Source organism: Arvicanthis niloticus, chromosome 17 (genome assembly GCF_011762505.2).
Source record: "Arvicanthis niloticus isolate mArvNil1 chromosome 17, mArvNil1.pat.X, whole genome shotgun sequence".
In the NCBI taxonomy this organism is placed as follows: Eukaryota; Metazoa; Chordata; class Mammalia; order Rodentia; family Muridae; genus Arvicanthis; species Arvicanthis niloticus.
This window is the reverse complement of record NC_047674.1, coordinates 55,479,249-55,497,550: the sequence shown is the minus strand read 5'-3', so window position 1 is coordinate 55,497,550 and position 18,302 is coordinate 55,479,249. Positions and strand designations below refer to the sequence as shown.

The 18,302-nt window shown below is 49.8% G+C and overlaps 2 protein-coding genes across 2 annotated transcripts; one reads left to right on the top strand and one right to left on the bottom strand.

Annotated features, from left to right (window-relative positions):
• The first annotated feature begins 454 nt into the window (after positions 1–454).
• Positions 455–7,963, top strand: Guca1a (guanylate cyclase activator 1A). The gene is made up of 4 exons (XM_034521408.2): positions 455–863; positions 6,267–6,416; positions 7,325–7,418; positions 7,699–7,963. Exons 1-4 carry the CDS (start codon positions 663–665, stop codon positions 7,863–7,865), a joined length of 612 nt encoding a protein of 203 aa, XP_034377299.1. The 5' UTR covers positions 455–662; the 3' UTR covers positions 7,866–7,963.
• Positions 7,964–9,195: 1,232 nt separating this feature from the next.
• Positions 9,196–17,746, bottom strand: Guca1b (guanylate cyclase activator 1B). The gene is made up of 4 exons (XM_034521409.2): positions 17,380–17,746; positions 13,244–13,393; positions 11,312–11,432; positions 9,196–10,291 (listed from the first exon to the last, which is right to left on the bottom strand). Exons 1-4 carry the CDS (start codon positions 17,584–17,586, stop codon positions 10,164–10,166), a joined length of 606 nt encoding a protein of 201 aa, XP_034377300.1. The 5' UTR covers positions 17,587–17,746; the 3' UTR covers positions 9,196–10,163.
• Between the last annotated feature and the right edge of the window lie 556 nt (positions 17,747–18,302).

Sequence of the window (18,302 nt, the reverse complement as noted above, 5' to 3'; positions counted from 1 at the left end):
TGAATCTTGTTTCATGGCTATTTCATGATCTTCTTTCTTTATCTCCAGAAGGGAATGCTTCAATCCAGGAGAAATAGAATACACTGTTTGGGGTTCCTTCCAGCTCTTGGGGACATACCTTGGAAACCCCTATACTCTGAACTCAAACAGTAGCTTTCATGTGATGGAATCCCTCGGTAATGTCCAACGGTAGTGGACACCTGGCCAGCTGCATCCAGATAGATGCCCAATCAAGGGTACAGCACGGCCTCCGTCTGGGAGAGAAACCAGATCTATTTATCACATTATGTCAGTTCCGTGTCTGAAGGCGAGAGGCCAAGCATTGTGGGTTCAGTACTGTGCAGAAGGGCACAGAGGTCGTGGGATCAGAGCAGCCGCTGGCCAGTCACTTACCAGATTCTCTTAAGAAGGGATTAGCAGACTGCAAACTGGGCAAGAAAAATCCCCTCGTCTGTTAATCCCAGCCCCCTAGCAGTCCTAGTTTGGATGTGAGTTACGACCTGCTCATCTCCCTCTTCAATTCCACTCACTGGACTGTCTCTGCTTAGGCCGCTGAGAGGGGAGGTCAACTTTCCAAAAGCCAAGCCAGCCTCGTGCAGGAGACATTAGAAAGCAGGACCTACCTGTCCATCTAGGGCATCTGCCTCTCGTGAGCCTGGACCATGGGCAACGTTGTGGAGGGCAAGTCGGTGGAAGAGCTGAGTAGTACCGAATGCCATCAGTGGTACAAGAAGTTCATGACGGAGTGCCCCTCTGGCCAGCTCACCCTCTACGAATTCCGCCAGTTCTTTGGCCTCAAGAACCTGAGCCCCTCATCCAGCCAGTATGTGGAACGGATGTTCGAGACCTTCGACTTCAACAAGGTGGGCAGAGGATGGGAGGGACGGGAAGGTCCTGATTCTTGGGGGATACCTCAAGAAGCCGGAGCAGCCTAGGGGTGAGGCAGAGTGAACAAGAAGAAAGAAGTGTCCTCCCCAACAGTTACATCAGGTTCCCATTGTTTTGGGGGCCGAATCTTATGGTGGAGCCAAGGCTGGTTTGCAACCCATGGTGATCCCCCTGCCTCAGCTTCCTAGTTGCTAGGACTACAAGTATAAGTTGCCATGCCCTGCTTTAGCTACCAGAGAGTTGGAGCTGGTTGGTTTTTCCAGTGTCTGGTTCATTTGGAAGGTGGGCTTTGAGATTTGATCCCACGGAAGCTTGTCAAACATCTCAGCTTTAGGCCCTGGGGGGCTCAGCAATAACTAAGACTTCAGCAATAAGCTGAAGGCAAGGTGTTTGCTTTCTGTCTACCCAAGCTCAGCCGCCTCCAAGACAGGTGTGAATGCTTCCAAGGTGGCCGATGGGTACCCCAAGGTGCTGGTACTGGGTCGGTGGGATGCTTGTGCAGAGACCCCTAGATGTTCCTTGGGTGTGAGGGATGAATTCAGAGAGAAGAAGGGAGGGAGGGAGGGAGGGAGGGAGGGAGGGAGGGAGGGAGAGAGATTTACTGGAGCTCATCTGTAAAGCTGCCATTTATCTAGAACAATCGGGTTTACAGATGGTGGAATCCAAAACCACACACCTGCTTCCACAGCTTGTGCTGGGTCAGCTGATTCTCAGCTGGGCTGGCCCCTCACTGGGACATGGGGTCTATCAGTGCTATGGAGCCACGTCGTGTCCATTGTGACAGGGAGTGCCCCTCCCCTCAAAAACAACACCGTGGTGGTTGCTTCTAGGGAATGCCAAGATCTCTGTGTGGTTATTTAAAACTCACTAATACATGAGTTAAGAGGCCCAACCGGATTACGGGAGCTAAAGGACCAGCCCAAGGGCAGTGTCCTGGCTCCAAGGGCTCTTGGAAGGAGAGCTGGGCCAGAGAGCCTGAGATAGGGTGATAAGGTGAAGGAGTCATGGGGGTGGACACCCCGAAGTGCTCCAGGGAGGGAGTGGTCCTCCTGGCCAGGTTGGGAGGGATCCCAGCACCTACCCACAACACACTGGAACATCCTGTCTCCTGCTAAGGGAAGCTGTTGGGGTCAAGACATGTCTGTGGGAAAATTCCTTTAAGTCAGACACAGTGCAACTCCTGTACCTGCACCTAATTCTCATCACTTGGGTGCCATCTCTTCAGTTTGTCACCTGTGCTGTCTGGAACTCACTCCTTTTCAAAGTTGGGAAGTAGAGGCAGGAAGATCAAGTCCACTCAACTACACAGTTACCAGCTTTGGTGATGAGACTCTGTCCCCATCCCCAGAGCCCTAAACAAACAGAATCCCCAGTCAGCTTCTTGTTTCTACCCAGCTTGACCTCCTCAGGACCCTGCATCCTTCCCTTGAGTTTTTGTGCTGCTAGAAACTTCTTCCTCCAGACACGTTGGCTTCCATCTTCCTTGTTACAAATCTCTGCTCAAACCTCACTGACACACACCTTGGTTCAAGTTTACTGAGCCAACTGGGTCTGGCCCCATCTCTGCCTTCCCTGGCCACAGCTCCCTCCCCAGTTTTTTTTTCTTTTCTTTTTGTTTTTTCAAGAGAGGGTTTCTCTGTGTAGCTCTGGCTGTCCTAGAACCCACTCTGTAGACCAGACTAGCCTCAAACCTGGAGATCCTTCTGTCTCTGTCTCCTAAGTGCTGGGATTAAAGGTGTGTGTCCCCATCACCTGGCTCAGTTTTCATTTTTTAAATTTTATTTTTGAGATGAAGACTTGGCTCAGCAGTAAAGAGCCCTTGCAGAGGACTTGGGTTCTATTCCCAGCCTTCATACGGTAGCTAACAACCTCCCACTCCCCCTTGGGCAATACAAGCATGTGGTACATAGATATACATGCAGGCAAACACCCTGTACATGTATAAAAAATTAAATTATTTGTGTAATTCATATTTTTAAATTTAAAAATTCATTCATTTGATTTCTTTCTTTCCAAGGCCAGATATTAAAATAGCCATAACCTCTGGTATGACTCTGCATACTGGGATGTGAGCTTTGTTGGGGACAAAGTCTTGTCTTGCTTATTGCTGTGGCTCCAGCTTCTAGGACAGTGCCAGAAACATAGTAGGTACTTCATAAGTATTATATGAATAAGTGAATATATGAGAAACCCTGAGATTTATGTCTAATATGGATTTTATAATATACATTCATTATGCAATTATTATAATGAAGAGTGTAGCCAGGCCTGATAGTACAAGCTTCTAATTTCAGTACTTAGGAGGCTGAGGCAGGAGGATCACCACAGATTTAAGGCCCACCTGAGCTGTATAATGTCTGTCACCATACACACACACACACACACACACACACACACACACACGCACGCTTGTGTGAACACACAGTCTGTGTCATACCCAGTGTGCCGCCTCACACCAAGCTATTCAATTACTTCATGAGCCACAGTCTCTTGACCTTGCAGCCTGGCCTTGAGATGGGACACAGCCCTGACCACCTTCACAGCAGGGAGGGATTACAGCCGAGTTCAAATGACAGCCCCAGGACAGGGCCTCATGTAGCCTTAAAGTCATTGCCATAGCAGACAATGATGTCAGACTTTGGCCTTCTCCTTCCCTGGTGCATCACCACCCCTGGTTTATGCCGGGCTGTCAATCAAACCTAAAACGTCATGCATGCTCAGCAAGCGCTCTCCCAGCCGAGCTACACCCTTAGCCCCTGCTTCTATTTTTGCAACAGAGTCTCACTATATGGTTCAAGGCTGGCCTTGAACTGTGTCTCTGCCTCTTGGATGCTGGTGTCACAGGTGTGCCACCATGCATCCCTATCCAAGAACCTAGTTTTATAAATAACGTTTTATTAGAACATACTATATTAAGAACTGTAGGGCTGGGGTACAGCCCAGCATTAGAATGCTTGCCCAGTATGCTCAAGGCTCCAAGGTCTGTGGATGTATTTGTGTAGCATGCTGGGGACTCGGTTCATTATGTAAACCGGCTGAGATGGTGCACATCTGTAATCTTTATACCCAAGAGGTGGAAGCAGGAGAATTAGAAATTCAAAATCATCCTGGCTACACAGGGAGTTCAAGACCAGCCAAGCTTAGAGTCTGTCTTTTAAAACAGACTTGGGTTCTATCCCCCAGTGCTATCAAAAAAACTGAAATGACAGTGGCTGTCTGTCTGCAGGGCTGAAACCCTAGTTCATAGGACTCCTTTTTAAAAAATGTAGCAGTTCCAGTGAGAAGATAGCTAGGTACCAAGGAGCTACACTGGATACACGAAGGGGGCAAGCCAGGTAGGCAAGGGAGCCTGTGCTAGTCTCTGCAGGGCGTGGCTGTGCAGGTCATCACAGCGCACCGAGATGTCCTTCCGCCTGTGTGTAAGCACTGGTGCCGAGTTTAGAAGACCCAGTTTCTGGGCAAATGTTTGTCATCCAGTTACTTGTACGGCCGAGTCTCAACGTCAACTTCTGGGAGTGGCTTCGGGATGCAGTGAGCAATGCAAAAGTCTCAGCACAGGAAGTCCATGGAAAGTACTAGAATAAAAGACCAAGGGCTAGGGAGACGGCTGTGCCAGTAAAATGCTTGTCATGCAAGAGTGACAATCTGGATTTGATCCCCAGCACTCATGTAAAAAGCCAGGTTTACACCTGTAACTTTGGCCCTGGGAATCAGAGATAGGTGGATCCCTGGGGCTCACGAGGTAGCCAGATTAGCTGAATCAGTGAGTTCCAGGTTCCATGAGACACCTTGTCCCAAAAATAATATGGGGGAACGATAGAAGAAGACACCCATGAACCTCTGGCCTCCAAAAGGTACAAGCATGAATGCACACACATGCACACACTGCACACACTGCACACACACACACACAACACATAGACACACCACACATACACATATCACACACATATATATATACCATACATACAACATACATACATACATACCACACACACATACACCACACACCACATACACATAATAAAAACACCATACACACATCACACATACATACATACACATACACACACCACAGACACATACACACACCCCATACACACATACATACCACATACACACATCACATACATATACATACCATACACATACCACATACACATACACACACATCACATACACATACATATACACACCACACACATGCACACACAACACACACACAGCTGTGCTGTTACTGATGGGAATCCATTTCATATCTCACTTCTTTACATTGTTTTTGAGATGTGTGTCTGTGGTCTGACTAGTACTCACTGTATAACCCAGTCTGACTTGAAACTCAGAACAATCCCCCTGCCTCAGACTCAAGAGTTCTTGGGATTACAAGTGTGTATATACACCCTGCCGAGCCACAATCTTGAAAGTTCATATTGTCCTTTGCATCTCAGCCAAGGAAATGAGGGCTCAGTGAGGCCCAGCGACATGTCCAAGGTTGGGTCCTTCCCAAGTGGGGACTTTGGTCTTCTGACTTTTCCACTGTTTCTCTGTAGTTATTAAGAAATTACAACAGTAATATAACTCCTTGTTTTAAAAACATTCAGCAATACAAGAAGAAAGAGTGAAAGTCAGGGCCGGAGGCCTGGAGGAACACTCTTATCGCATCGCTCAGGAACCAAGGCCGGAAGATCCTGAGTTGGAGGCCACCCTGGGCTACAGAACAAGGCCATGCTTATTTACTGTTTACTATGTATCACTTCCCAGGCATTGTTGCACAGGGGCCTTGCCCGGTCCTGAGGACCATCCTGACAGGGTAGAATGAGCTCAGATGTGTGTAAAAGTCCCTGAACTCAAGAAGGGACCATGCAAGTACTCACCATGACCTGAGCCTTGCTGTGTTGTTCAGTGTGGCCAGAGTCTTGCCGAACGGACCAGGGGATCCCAGAGGACATGTTGCCTCTGCTGTGCTGCATCCGTTTGCATGCATCCAACGACAGAGAGCTCATTATTGATTCCGATGGCCCACCCGCAGGCAGCCCAGCCTGTTACAGGAGTCCTTACTGCTAACAAATCTGCCTCCCGGGAACCTGCTGGTTCCCAAGTCACGGTTGTAAGCTGAGGGGCAGAGACTCACAGTTCTTGCCCTTCCTTGAAGTGGTACAAGGGGACTGAGCATCGCAGAGCAGACTGGCTTCTGCTCCCTTCTGCTTAGCACCTGAGGGCTTATGGCTTCAGTAGTAAGGGGTGAAGAATTGGGGGGTGGGGGGAAGGAGGAGAATTGGGGAGAGGCCTTGGGGTGGGGTTCTGGCTGAAGTGGGCGGGGCTCTGAGTAGGGTGGGCGGAGCCCTGGTGTGCTCACCCAGCCTCTCCCTTCTCCCCAGGATGGCTACATTGACTTCATGGAGTACGTTGCCGCCCTCAGCCTGGTCCTCAAGGGCAAGGTGGAACAGAAGTTGCGCTGGTATTTCAAGCTCTACGATGTGGACGGCAACGGGTGCATAGACAAAGACGAGCTGCTCACCATCATCCGGGTAACTCCAGGTGCAGAGGGCTAGGGCCAGCAGTGCATGGGGGATGTGGCCAAGAGTGGGTGCCTGGGCTGACAGCCCCAGGATAGAAATCGCAGCCCAGAATAAGGATGGGGTTTGGGACGGAGGCATGACAGCTCTAACTCATTAACTGCATGATCTGGGCTATGTCACTATTCCTTGGGACTCAGTTTCTTCATTGGTACTAAGGCATTGCTAAAGCTCCGCTGTGTGTGTGTGTGTGTGTGTGTGTGTGTGTGTGTGTGTGTGTGTAGCCAGGGGGGCGTGCACGTGTGTGAGGCATCAGAAGATCATGTCAAGAATTTTGCTCCCTCTTTTTGAGACAGGGTCTTTCACTGAACCTGGAGCTAGGTTGGTGGCAAGCCCCTAGCAGTCCTCCCCCCTCGCCTCCCTTCAGCACTGGGTTACAGGGGCAGGACTACACCTTGCTTTTTACCTGAGTAGCAAGCGCTTTTACTACTATCTCAACATCTGTTTTTCTGAGATGGCGGCTCACTATATAGACCAGGCAGGCCTGGAACTCACGGAGACCGGAGACCGGCTGGTCTCTGCCTCTGTCTGCCAGAGGGCGGGGATTAAAGGGATGAGCTACCGCGATGCTCCCCCCGCTCCTCCCCCGCCTCCGCCCCCTCCTCCTCCTCCTCCGCCTCCTCCTCCTCCTCTTTTTTTTTTTTTTTTTTTTTTTAACGATTTTAACTTAGACTGGTTCACAACTTCTTGGCTAATACTGACCTCGGGTTTGAGGCAATCCTACCTCGGTGTCCTAAGTGCCTGAGGCCCTAACCTTGATTTCCCCTCTGAACCGTTCTTGGGTTCTGACAAGCTCGTTTTGCTCCCACTCCCACCACTGGGAAAAAGATCTCCTCACTTCTGCCTATTTGTGTTCCCAGGCTATCCGAACCATTAATCCCTGGAGCGACTCATCCATGAGTGCTGAGGAATTCACAGATACCGTGTTTGCCAAGATCGACGTCAACGGGGATGGTGAGGGAGCCGAGGAGGGGTTCCTCAGGGGGAGGGGTCAGCAGAGATGGCAGTCACCCCTGGAAAGGAGCAAGAAAGGAGAAAGACAGAGGGCCCTCTGATGGTCGCCTCTTATACCCTCCTCTGCTCTGGATGCAGACCTGGATTTTGGGGATCCCTGCACCAGACTTTGGGTTCTAAACTCTTTACCAATGCCCCAGCGCTAGCTCTGTCTCTACCTTTCGCATCCAGCGCTGAGCCCTAAGACCTCATCCTGAGAATCTCTTTCTCCCCAATCCAGGGGAACTGTCTCTGGAGGAGTTCATGGAAGGCGTCCAGAAGGACCAGATGCTCCTGGACACGCTGACTCGAAGCCTGGACTTGACCGGCATCGTGCGTAGACTCCAAAACGGCGGCGACCAGGAGGAGGCAGACGCTGGCGACATGGCAGCGGAGGCTGCCGGTTGAACCTCATCCTGTGGCTTCTGCATGCTGAGGGCTGGCCCCGTGCGGTGCCTGGTGTGGTTGTGCTGTTCTTGTCTTAATATTACATAGAACCTCCTGAAGTTAGAGTCTCAGCGTTTTGCTTTGGGTTCATAGTGCGGGGCAGAGTGACTGTAGTAGGAATTGAGAGTCCAGCACAGAGAAGGATGGTCCCTAATCCTCTAGGGAACTCAGAGGATGCTGGTACTTCCTGCCAGTATCCCTCTCTCTCTGGTCCCTCCCATCTTCCTTCCCAGGTCACTCTGAAGATGAGGAGACTATGAGAGAGCCCCTGGGCCTCTGAAGGAATCCTGGCATCTGCTGCCACAGCCTCGGGAAGTCACACTCTGCCCTGACCCTGGAGTCTGTGTGGCTTCAGGTGAAGAACAAACATTTATTGAGCACCTACTGTGTATTAGTGTTAGATGAGGCATCCTCCAGCCTGCCTCATGTACCTCCACGATTTGGAGAACACATAGTTTTCCTGCCTGGGATATATTCATATTTTACATGGACCATTTGTTTTCATTTTGTGGGGTAATTTTCTTTCTTTTCTTTTCTTCCTTTCTTTCTTTCTTTCTTTCTTTTTTTCTTTAAAGATTTCTGTATTTTATGTATATGAGTACACTGTCACTGTCTTCAGACACACCAGAAGATGTCATCCGATCCCATTACAGATGGTTGTGAGCCACCATGTGGGTGCTGGGAATTGAACTCAGGTCCTCTGGAAGAGCAGCCAGTGCTCTTAACCTCTGAGCCACCTCTCCAGCCCCTAAGCGATTTCTTAAGAGAACTTTATAGTGCATCCTACAAACTACAGAACTCCAAAAGGCTGAGACATGGCTCAGTGGTGAGAGCACTGGCTGCTCCAGCTGAGGACCTAGGCTTGATTCCCAGCACTCACGTGGCGGCTCACAACCATCTGTGACTCCAGTGCCACAGGATCGGTCTCTGTGACAGTGCACACGCATGGTGTATAGACATATGCAGACCCATACAATAAAGATAAAACAAAAAAACACTTCAAGTTCATGCTGGGCACAGTGGTGCACACTTGTGATAACAGCACTCAGTGAGCTGAGGCAGGAGGATTGCCATGGGTTTCAAGCTGACCTGGGCTCCCAAAACTGTCTCAATTACCCCACAAAATGAAGACAAACAGCTCTTCTCCCATGCACAATAACCTGGGCTCACACTTAGAATCTCAGGGCTCTGGAGCCTGAGGCAGGAGTTCCGGCCAGCCTGGGCTATACAATGCCAGGCTAGCCTGAGCTATAGTGTGGGGCCTTGCTCAAACAAGCAAACAAAGTTCACCTCCAGGACAACAAATTATTTTACTCTATTTTAACATGGAATGTGTATCTATTTCAGATAACACCAACAACCCACCAGGCTCCACAGAGAATCACTAAGTGACACTGGTCCTACTTCCGGCCCTCTGAGGTGCCTTCCCCAGCTGCACAGATGGAAAGAGGGAGAGAAGGGCAGAGAGCCTCTCTGGTAGTCTAGCTTCTATATCAGGTGCATGAAGGACATGACAGCCTGGACTGACTAGTCCACCTCAGAAGGTTAGGGAGTCCAACAGCTGTGGGACACAAAGTCTGGCCTGGAACTCAAATGCCAGGTTCCCTCCAGAGAGGAAGAGAAGATGTCTCCATCCTTAAGGAGGCATGTGGGCTTATGGCTGGGAATGGTAGCAGGCTCACGTTAGAGATGGGATGAGGAGAAACTGGAGAGCAGCACCAAGCACAGCCGTAACGTCCCCCGTAAGCCCACCAGGCCTCTCAGGGTAAAAGACCATGGTGGTAGCCTTCCTTTTTGTCATCCTTAATGAGGACACCCCGAAGAGGAGCTGGGGAGAGTTGTCCCCAGCCAGCGCTCAGGGTGGTTGAGCTGGGCTGCTCCTTCCCCACTCTTGCTGTCTTTCCAGACTACCAACCTTTGTTCCACCCCCAGCCCCCCAGTGGCCCCATTTCCTCTGAGAATACCTAAAGAATAGTAGGAGCCCCACATCTCCCAGTCAAAGTCCAGTTCTTCCAGGAGCAACCGGAGAGTAGAGTAACATCGGATCCCAGGATGCTAGTAAATCCTGAAGAATGGACTGAACCACTTCAGACCCAGCAGCCATTGCTTTCCCATACTGGGAGTGTTGGGAAGTCCACACCAACCAGGGGTCAGGCTTCAGGCAACAAGGCCAGGAGCCTCCTGCTACGTTGTAAACCTGGGGGACCCTGGGAGTCTTGGCGGGGAGTGTGGGCCCGCCCCTGCAGGGTCCCCGGGCTCTCAGAACATGGCGCTTCTCCGCCTCTGCTGAGTGATCCAGCTGCCCGGGTTGACATCCATCTGGAGCATCTTCATTACCCACTTATCGCGACGGGCACCATCAATGAACTCGGTCAGAGACAGCTGGCCTGGGCAAGGGTGGGAGAGAGGGGCATGAGGCAGGGGAGGGGGATATGGGGAGGGCCTCCTCTCCTATCAACCGCACTGCAGCCTGGGATTCTAAGCCTGTAGCTTGCTGGTTCTGAGTCTAAAGGAGCCTCTTGTAACTCACAAGTGTGAGTGTGTGTGTGTGTGTGTGTGTGTGTGTGTGTGTGTGTGTGTGTGAATACATGCTCACCACAGCCTGAGTGCAGAGCTTAGGGTCCATCCTGAAGTGGTTGGTTCTCTCCTTCAATCCCTTGAGTACCATGATTTAATTCAGGCCATTAGGCTTGGTGACAAGTTCCTTTATCCACAGAATCATATCTCTGGTGTCTTTTTATCTTTTTAAAAAATATAGCCAGGCAGTGGTGGCACACGCCTTTAATCCCAGCACTTGGGAGGCAGAGGCTGGCGGATTTCTGAGTTCGAGGCCAGCCTGGTCTACAGAGTGAGTTCCAGGACAGCCAGGGCTACACAGAGAAACCCTGTCTCAAAAAAAACAAATATATATATATATATATATATATATATATATATATATATATATATATATTCTGAAGAGATGGCTCAAGGGTTAAAAGCACTGACTGCTCTTGCAGAGGACCCAGGTTCAAATCCCGGCACCCACATGGTGGTTCCCAACTGTCTGTAACTCCAGTTTCAGGGGATCTGAGAGTCTTTTCTGGCCTCTGTGGGCATGGCATGCACATACATGTGGGCAAAATGCCCATTAACATAAAATAAAATTAAAGAGGATTAGTTCCACGTGCCGTGCATGCCCAGCCTTCACCAGCTGCTCTCGGAAGTGCCCCAACCCCTACAAATGTGCACTCAGGTGTCTTTGGCACTCAGGTGTCTTTGGCGCCTTTGATGTTTCATACCATCCTTCTCCAGCCAGGTCACAGACAAGTATATCAGTAGCAGGGATGTGGGGTTGTGGCAGAGAGCTTTTGGGGTGTCATATTGCACAGACCGTGCAGTTTCCCGGCAGACTGCATCTCTCTTACCATCGCCATTCTCATCCACCAGGAGGAAGATCCTGTCCACCACCTCCTCAGGCTTGAGCAGCTGGCCCTGCTGCTCGGGGTCCTGCTCCACCCGGCAGGCTTTCTTTACCTTGTAAATTGCCTGCCAGAGAGAAAGAGCTAGGTTACTCTGACAGACTCTCAGGGACCTGTGTCCCTTAGTGCCACCACCCAGCACTGGCCTCCAGGCTGAGCATCTTAGTAACACAGAACTTGAATGTCTTGGTCCGTTTGACTAGCTAGAGTCATCCAGGGAGGGGGACCTCAAGTGAGAAAATGCCTCCAGTAGGCAAGTTATTTGGTATTTTCTTGATGAGTGATGGATGTGGGAGGGCCCAGCCTACTTAATGGGATCAAAGGGTGTTAGAATGACTTTTCACTAATTAATTAATTAATTAATTACAAAGTAGAGGGGCTGGAGAGATGAGTCAATGGTTAAGAACACTGGCTGTTTTCTCAGAGGCCCTGGGCTGGATTGTTAGCACCCATATGGTGGCTAACAACCCCGTCTCCCCAGTTTTAGGAGATCTGACCCCCTCCTCTGACTCCTGAAGGCATGGCACACTCATGGCACCCTGTTCACTCAGGACAACCACTGATACACCTAAAACAGTAAAATATAAATTGCTTAAAAAATAAATCCACAAATCTATACTACACATGCCCCCGCCCCATGAAAAGAACCAATCTTGATTTTTCTTGACTTGTCTTTTGTGTCAGTTGATGGTGACTGTCAGTTGATGGACTGGGAGCTGCTTAGATATTCAGTCAGTGCCCATGGGGTGGCTTCTAGAGTCAGCTGGCTCAAAAGGGCTCCTGGGGAAGGGATGGTTTAACCCACTGACAGACATAAAACCTGAGTGGGCTGGGGAAGGTTGACCGTGGAAATTTAGAAGATAGGGTGTCTAGACGGGTGTCTGTGATGGGTGTGGTCTAGCATGGCCTGGCTACTTCCTGGTGCCTCTCCCATCACTTGCTCCAGTCACCATGGTATTCTGCCCATGGTTATGGGCAAGAGAAGGCAAGCGTGAAACCCAACCAGGCCAAACCAGTCCCTCCTGCTCTAAGTTCTTCCTTCGCTGTCGCAGCAGTGAGAACTTTGTCTCACAGTTGTTCTCTCCAGCATTTGTTTTCTTCCTGTTTGTGACAGTCTCACTCTGTAGGGAAAGGCTGGCCTGCAGTCCCTCGTATAGGATGCCCTGGACTTGACTGACAGTCTTCGAGATTGCAGCCACGAGCCACTCAGCCAGCCTTCCTTTCCACCTTATTCACTTCTTGTTCTTTATGTCTTCGGATTTAACTTACTCTTTTTAATTTCTGCAGGTGGCCTCTTAGATTATTGGTTTTCTTATTTTCCTTTCTCAAATTAACATTTATTATTATGGTTGTTTTCTGTTTTACTTTGTTTAGGTTTTGGTTTTTTGAGACGTGGTTTCTCCCTGTAACATCTCTGGATATCCTGGAACTTGTTTTGTAGATCAGGGTGGCCTCGAACTCACAGAGATCCCCCTGCCTTCACCTCTCGAGTGCTGTGATTAAAGGTGCATGCCATCTCACATGGCAAAATTTATTATTATTATTGTGTATGTGTGCAACAGTGTGCGTGTTGGGGGTGTATCTTGTATGTGTGAGCATATGTGTGCCATGGTGGGCATGTGGAGGACAACTTCCCGGAGTCTGGTCTCCTACTCTACCATACGGATCATGGGGGCTGAACCTAAGATGTCAGGTTTGATGGCAAACTCCTTTACCATCTGGGCCATCTTGATGGCTGCAGATAACACAGTGTGAGTGATTCCCATGTCAGTGTTAGGTGGTTCCCTGTTGAGCAGGCCACCTTCAGGCAGAACCCCAGGAATGAGGATCGGATGGGACCTGGGACCGGTGCCAGCCTACAGCCAGCCAGACACTGACCTCCACAATGTCCAGAAGCTCCAGGCGGTCGATGCAACCATTGCCGTCCTTGTCATAGATCTTGAAGGTCCACTTGAGCTTGTGTTCCAGGGTGCCCCTCAGCACGAGGTTCAGGGCTGCCACATACTCCAGGAAGTCAATGGTGTTGTCCTGCATTGAGTGTGGATGCCATGAGGACCCCCAAACCACATCCTCACCACCCCCGAGTGTAGGCTGAGCCCAACTGACGCTGTGTCCCCAGACCCAGTGTCCCCTTTCCCTGCAATACCTGGGGACCTTTTGTGTCACTGGACATGCTGTTCCCTCCCCTGGGAGCCAGTTCATTCTCCGCCTCACCCTTCCAAGTAGCCGAGATGGCAGACCCATGCCACTGGGTCTGAAGAACTGGCCCAGAGTTTTCTATTCTTACAATAGCCTCTCTCAACGTAATTCAGTTTCCACAATGACCCCCATGTTTTGTGAGGCTCATTCTGACATCACTCCTTGGAGCAGTGCCTCCCCTGCGAGGGCACAGAAACCCTGGGACTGTTTCTCCGACAGCTCTGACTGGGGTTAGTCACATCATGGGTTGCTCTAGTCAACAACAATTACCCACCTTAGCCTGAGGGGGTTGGAGGTGCCTACCTACTCAGAGCAGGCTGGAGATACCTGGGAGATTCCCCCCTCCCCCCCATCTCTCCTTGGCTGGGCTGCATTGTGCATGGACCCTGCAGCTGTCATAGAACTTCAAACTGGCACCTGTGCTGAAGACAAGTCCAGATGACACAGTCTTGAAAGATCAGCACGCAAACAAAAAGAAGTCTGGCTAGCAACACCAGTTATACCTTACATATTTTTGGGTAGATTTATTTACTTAATTTGTTTTTATGTGTATGAAAGCTTTGCCTGCATGTATATCTGTACACTGTGTGTGTGTGTGTGTGTGTGTGTGTGTGTGTGTGTGTGTGTGTGTGTGCATGTGCCTGGTGCCCATGGAGGTCAGAAGAGGGCACTGGATCACCTGGAACTGGAATTATGAATGGTTGTGTGTTGTTGCTGGTATTCAAACCTGGGTCCACTGAATCTTGAGACATCTCTCCAGCCCCCATATTCTTTAAAACAACAACAAACAAACAAACTTCCATTCCCAGGCTACTGTCAGGAAGGGAGAGCAGGGACGGAGATAGGCAGAGGTAGGAGGAATCTCAAGTTTTAGGCCAGACATATAAGACCGTGTTTCAAAACTAACATGGGCCGGAGAGATGACTCAGTGGTTAAAAGCCCTTGTTCTTGCAGAAGACCTAGGCTCAATTCCTAGCACCCACACGGCAGCTCACGACCAACTAAAATTCCAGTTTTAGGGAACTGGACACCATCTTCTGACACTCATGGGTACCAAGGGGTATTGTCCTACCACCGTGTGACATAAGACATATACATATTTACATGCAAATGACTCACATACATAAAATAAAATCTAAAAACAACAAAACTCCCAGGCCTCTAAGTAGGAACACTAGACCAGGAACTAAGATGCTAGGATGGTGGAGAGATGGCTCGGCAGTTAACAGTATTGGCTGCTCTTCCAGAGGACCTGGGTTCAATTCCCAGCACCCACATGGCAGCTCACAAGTGTTTGTAGTTTCTGTTCCAGGGGATCTGATACCTTCAGACATATATACATGCAGGTTATACACCGATGTACATTTTAAAAAGAAAGAAAGAAAGAAAGAAAGAAAGAAAGAAAGAAAAAAGAAAGAGAGAGAGAGAAAGAAAGAAAGGAAAGAAAAGAAAAAAAGAAAGAAGAACGCTGAAGTAAGCATTTGACCTTGGGCAAATTGGCTTCCTTTCTTGGATTGGATGTGTTTGTCTGAAGCAGGGTCTGTCTGTGCTGGGCTCACCCTAGCCACGCTTTCCAGAGGCTGCATGGCAACGTGGACTGCCACACCCAGCTGACCTGTTTTCTTGTCATTTAATTTAATTTAGAAAAACAAAAACAAACAAACAAACAAACCAAAAAAACAAAACACCACTCCCTTGTAGGCTCCTACAGCCTTGAGAGGAGGGGATGGACCTGGAAGGTTTGAAGTTGGCTCTGTGCCCTGTGTTTTGTGACTGATCTCAACGGACGAGCTTCCACTGACCGGGCTGATCCCTCCCTCTAGTCGGACTTGGGACTAAGGGCAGCCTTAGACATCAAGTGCCATTCCCACTGAGGCAGTGTGGCACAAGCTCTTCTGTACCCAGGGGCACTGTCCTCACAGTCTCTTCAAATTACCCATGTATCCCCTCAATTCAGAGAAATAGGCTTTATATTATATTATTTCGGTGGCATCAGGCGAAATACAGTTCCATGTATTTAATCCCAGCACTAAGGAGGCTGAGGCAGGTGGAACTCTGTGAGTTCAAGGCCAGCCTGGTCTACATGGAGAGTTCTAGGTTAGCCAGGACTAGATAGTGAAACCCTGTCTCAAAAAAAAAAAATAAATAAATAAAAAAATCAACATAACACAATACCATAGGAAGTACTGGAGGGTACTGACTCAGACAACCTTTAAAATGACGTCTTTTTTTCCCATATAATTCTTTCTTATTTATTTTTTTATTTTGTATGCACAGCTGTTTTGTCTGCATACATGTGTACCAGGAGTGTGACTGGCCCCCGTGGAGGTCAGAAGTGGGCTCTGGATGCCCTGGAACCGGAGTTACCATGAGTCATGGCCGTGAGCTGCCATGTGAGTGCCGGTAGCCAGTGCTCTTAACCACTGAGCCATGCCGCCAGCCCCTGAGTGAAAATACTTTTCTGAAGCAAAGCTCCAGTCTAAGAGATGTTAATACAGATTTTATGCACTAGGATTAAGAGAGAAGCAAGCTGCTTGGGAAGACAATAGGAGACACTGAGCCTGGGCTTCTCAAAGGACAGTAGCATTGAAATGAATTAGGGATGGGAGATGGCCCCTGTCCACTAAGTGTGAAGACCCGAGTTCCCTCCCTAGCTCATGCATCAAAGGCTGGGTGCGGGGGCTGGAGAGCCGGCTCAGCAGTTAAGGGCAGGTACTCAGTTCTGTTCTCAGCATCTTTGCAGAGCAGTTTATAACCGGCTTAACTCCAGTTTCATGAGAAACATTGCCCTCTTGTGGTCTCCCCGGGCACTGCATGCACGTGCACACACCCATATGATTTAAAATCTTTGAAAACACTGACTGTTGAGGCATCTACTTGCTGTCCCTATGCGGAGAGAGCTGACACAGGAGGAGTTTGGGGCTTCCTGGCCAGCCAGCTTACCGTAGTTGGTGAGCTCTAGGTAATGAGATGGTGTCACAGAAACAGGTTGGTCGTGTGCCCTGGGGCCCTGAGGTCAATCTCTGGTGTTCATATGCACACAGTGTACCCTCCATGCATGAACACACACACACACACACTTATCATGTGTGCATGATGTAATTCAGTGTCCTTTAGCTGCTGGTGTCATTGGGAGGCGTAAGGAAACTCTGGGATTTGGTTCATGTAATGCCCCATGACTTAAAGCATTGAGAAGGCTCAGTAATTAAAAGTACTTACTGGTCTATCCCACCCACACTGGGCAGCTCGCAAATATGTGTAACTAGCACTAATGTATCTGATGCCCCCTCTGGCCTCCACAAGTACCTACACACACACACACACACACACACACACACACACACACACACACACATTTAATCTTAAAAAAAAAAAAAAAGTCAAAAGTGCTTTTGCAACTATCCACTCTCCTCCCAGTCAGCGTGAAGCCCCTGCCATCCATACAGGGAAGAGAGCAGTCTCCATCTGAAGGACTAGCAAGGTGGTCTTGATCTGTGCTAAGAAAGCTTTTGGGACATCTTACTCCCTTGTGTTGAGAGCAGCAGGAGGGGTTATATGGGGTTTGTAAAGGCATGCCCTTTGCTGCAGAGCCTTGGCCTAAAAAGCAGAGAAAGCCCAGACTGTGTGCCAGTGACCTTTGGCCCTTAGGAAGATGTAGGGGACCAATGAGAAGAGAAGAAGGAACAAAGGGGGTGGGGGGAGAGGGATGGAGAGGAAAGCAGCTGGGTGGAACTGTAGTCTCACTCTGAAGGGCTCAAAGATGGAAAAGGCACTGTGTGGGTGGGCCACAGGTCCTCTCCCGCAGGGCTTCTTACCCCATTCTTGTCGAAGGCTCGGAACATGCCCTCCACATACTGGGTAGCGTCCTCATTGCCAGTGACCTTGAAGAAGCGCTTAAACTCGTGCAGGAAGAGCGTCCCGCTCGGACACTCCACGACAAACTTCTTGTACCACTCCTGCAGCTCCGCCACATCCATCTCCCCGGCAGCCTCCGCCTCCTCCCAGCTGAACTGCTGCCCCATCCCGGCTTTTAGAACTTTAGAACAGAGCCAGGCCCTGTGCCTCCTCCAAGTCCCCCACCGACTTTAGGCTGCTCTCTCCCTGCTCTGAGCAGCCCTTTCACTGTAACTTGAGACTGAACTTGATTGGTAGTAAAGGGACCTCCAGAAGTGGGGGCCAGGCCCAGGCCAGCTTAGCTCTGTAAAGACCATTAGAAGATTCCCCGGGAGGTCTGACCTCCAGATGGCTAAGCTTCCTCAGCCCCGCCCCTCCACAGGTCCAGGGAGGGGCTGCAGATTTAGGAAGGGTAAGAGCCCTGGGGGGCGGGGTTCTTGGTTCCACCAGTGTCTGCAGCTCCCTTACAGACTGCGCCTGAATCTCTGAATCTCGAGGTTTTCATGTTCTAGCTTAAAGGACAACTGCTTCTCTCCAGCCCTTCACTCCAGCCCTGAAGTGACCGCTCCCATTCACTCTCAGGCACTAACACACGGGCAGGACCCGGGAGTGTGGTCCAAAGTATCTTCCACGTGAAATTAAAGGCCACGTGGACTCACTTTAGCAGCAGTTACGTATTCATTAGGTCCACCACGCACATATTTACTACACGCTGAATCAAGCCCATAGTCATTGCACACGACCCCAGCACTGGAGAAGCAGGAGGGGCTCGAGTTCAAAACTGCCCTGTTGACACAGGAAGACACCCCCACCTCCACTGCAGCAAAACCCAAAACAATCAAAC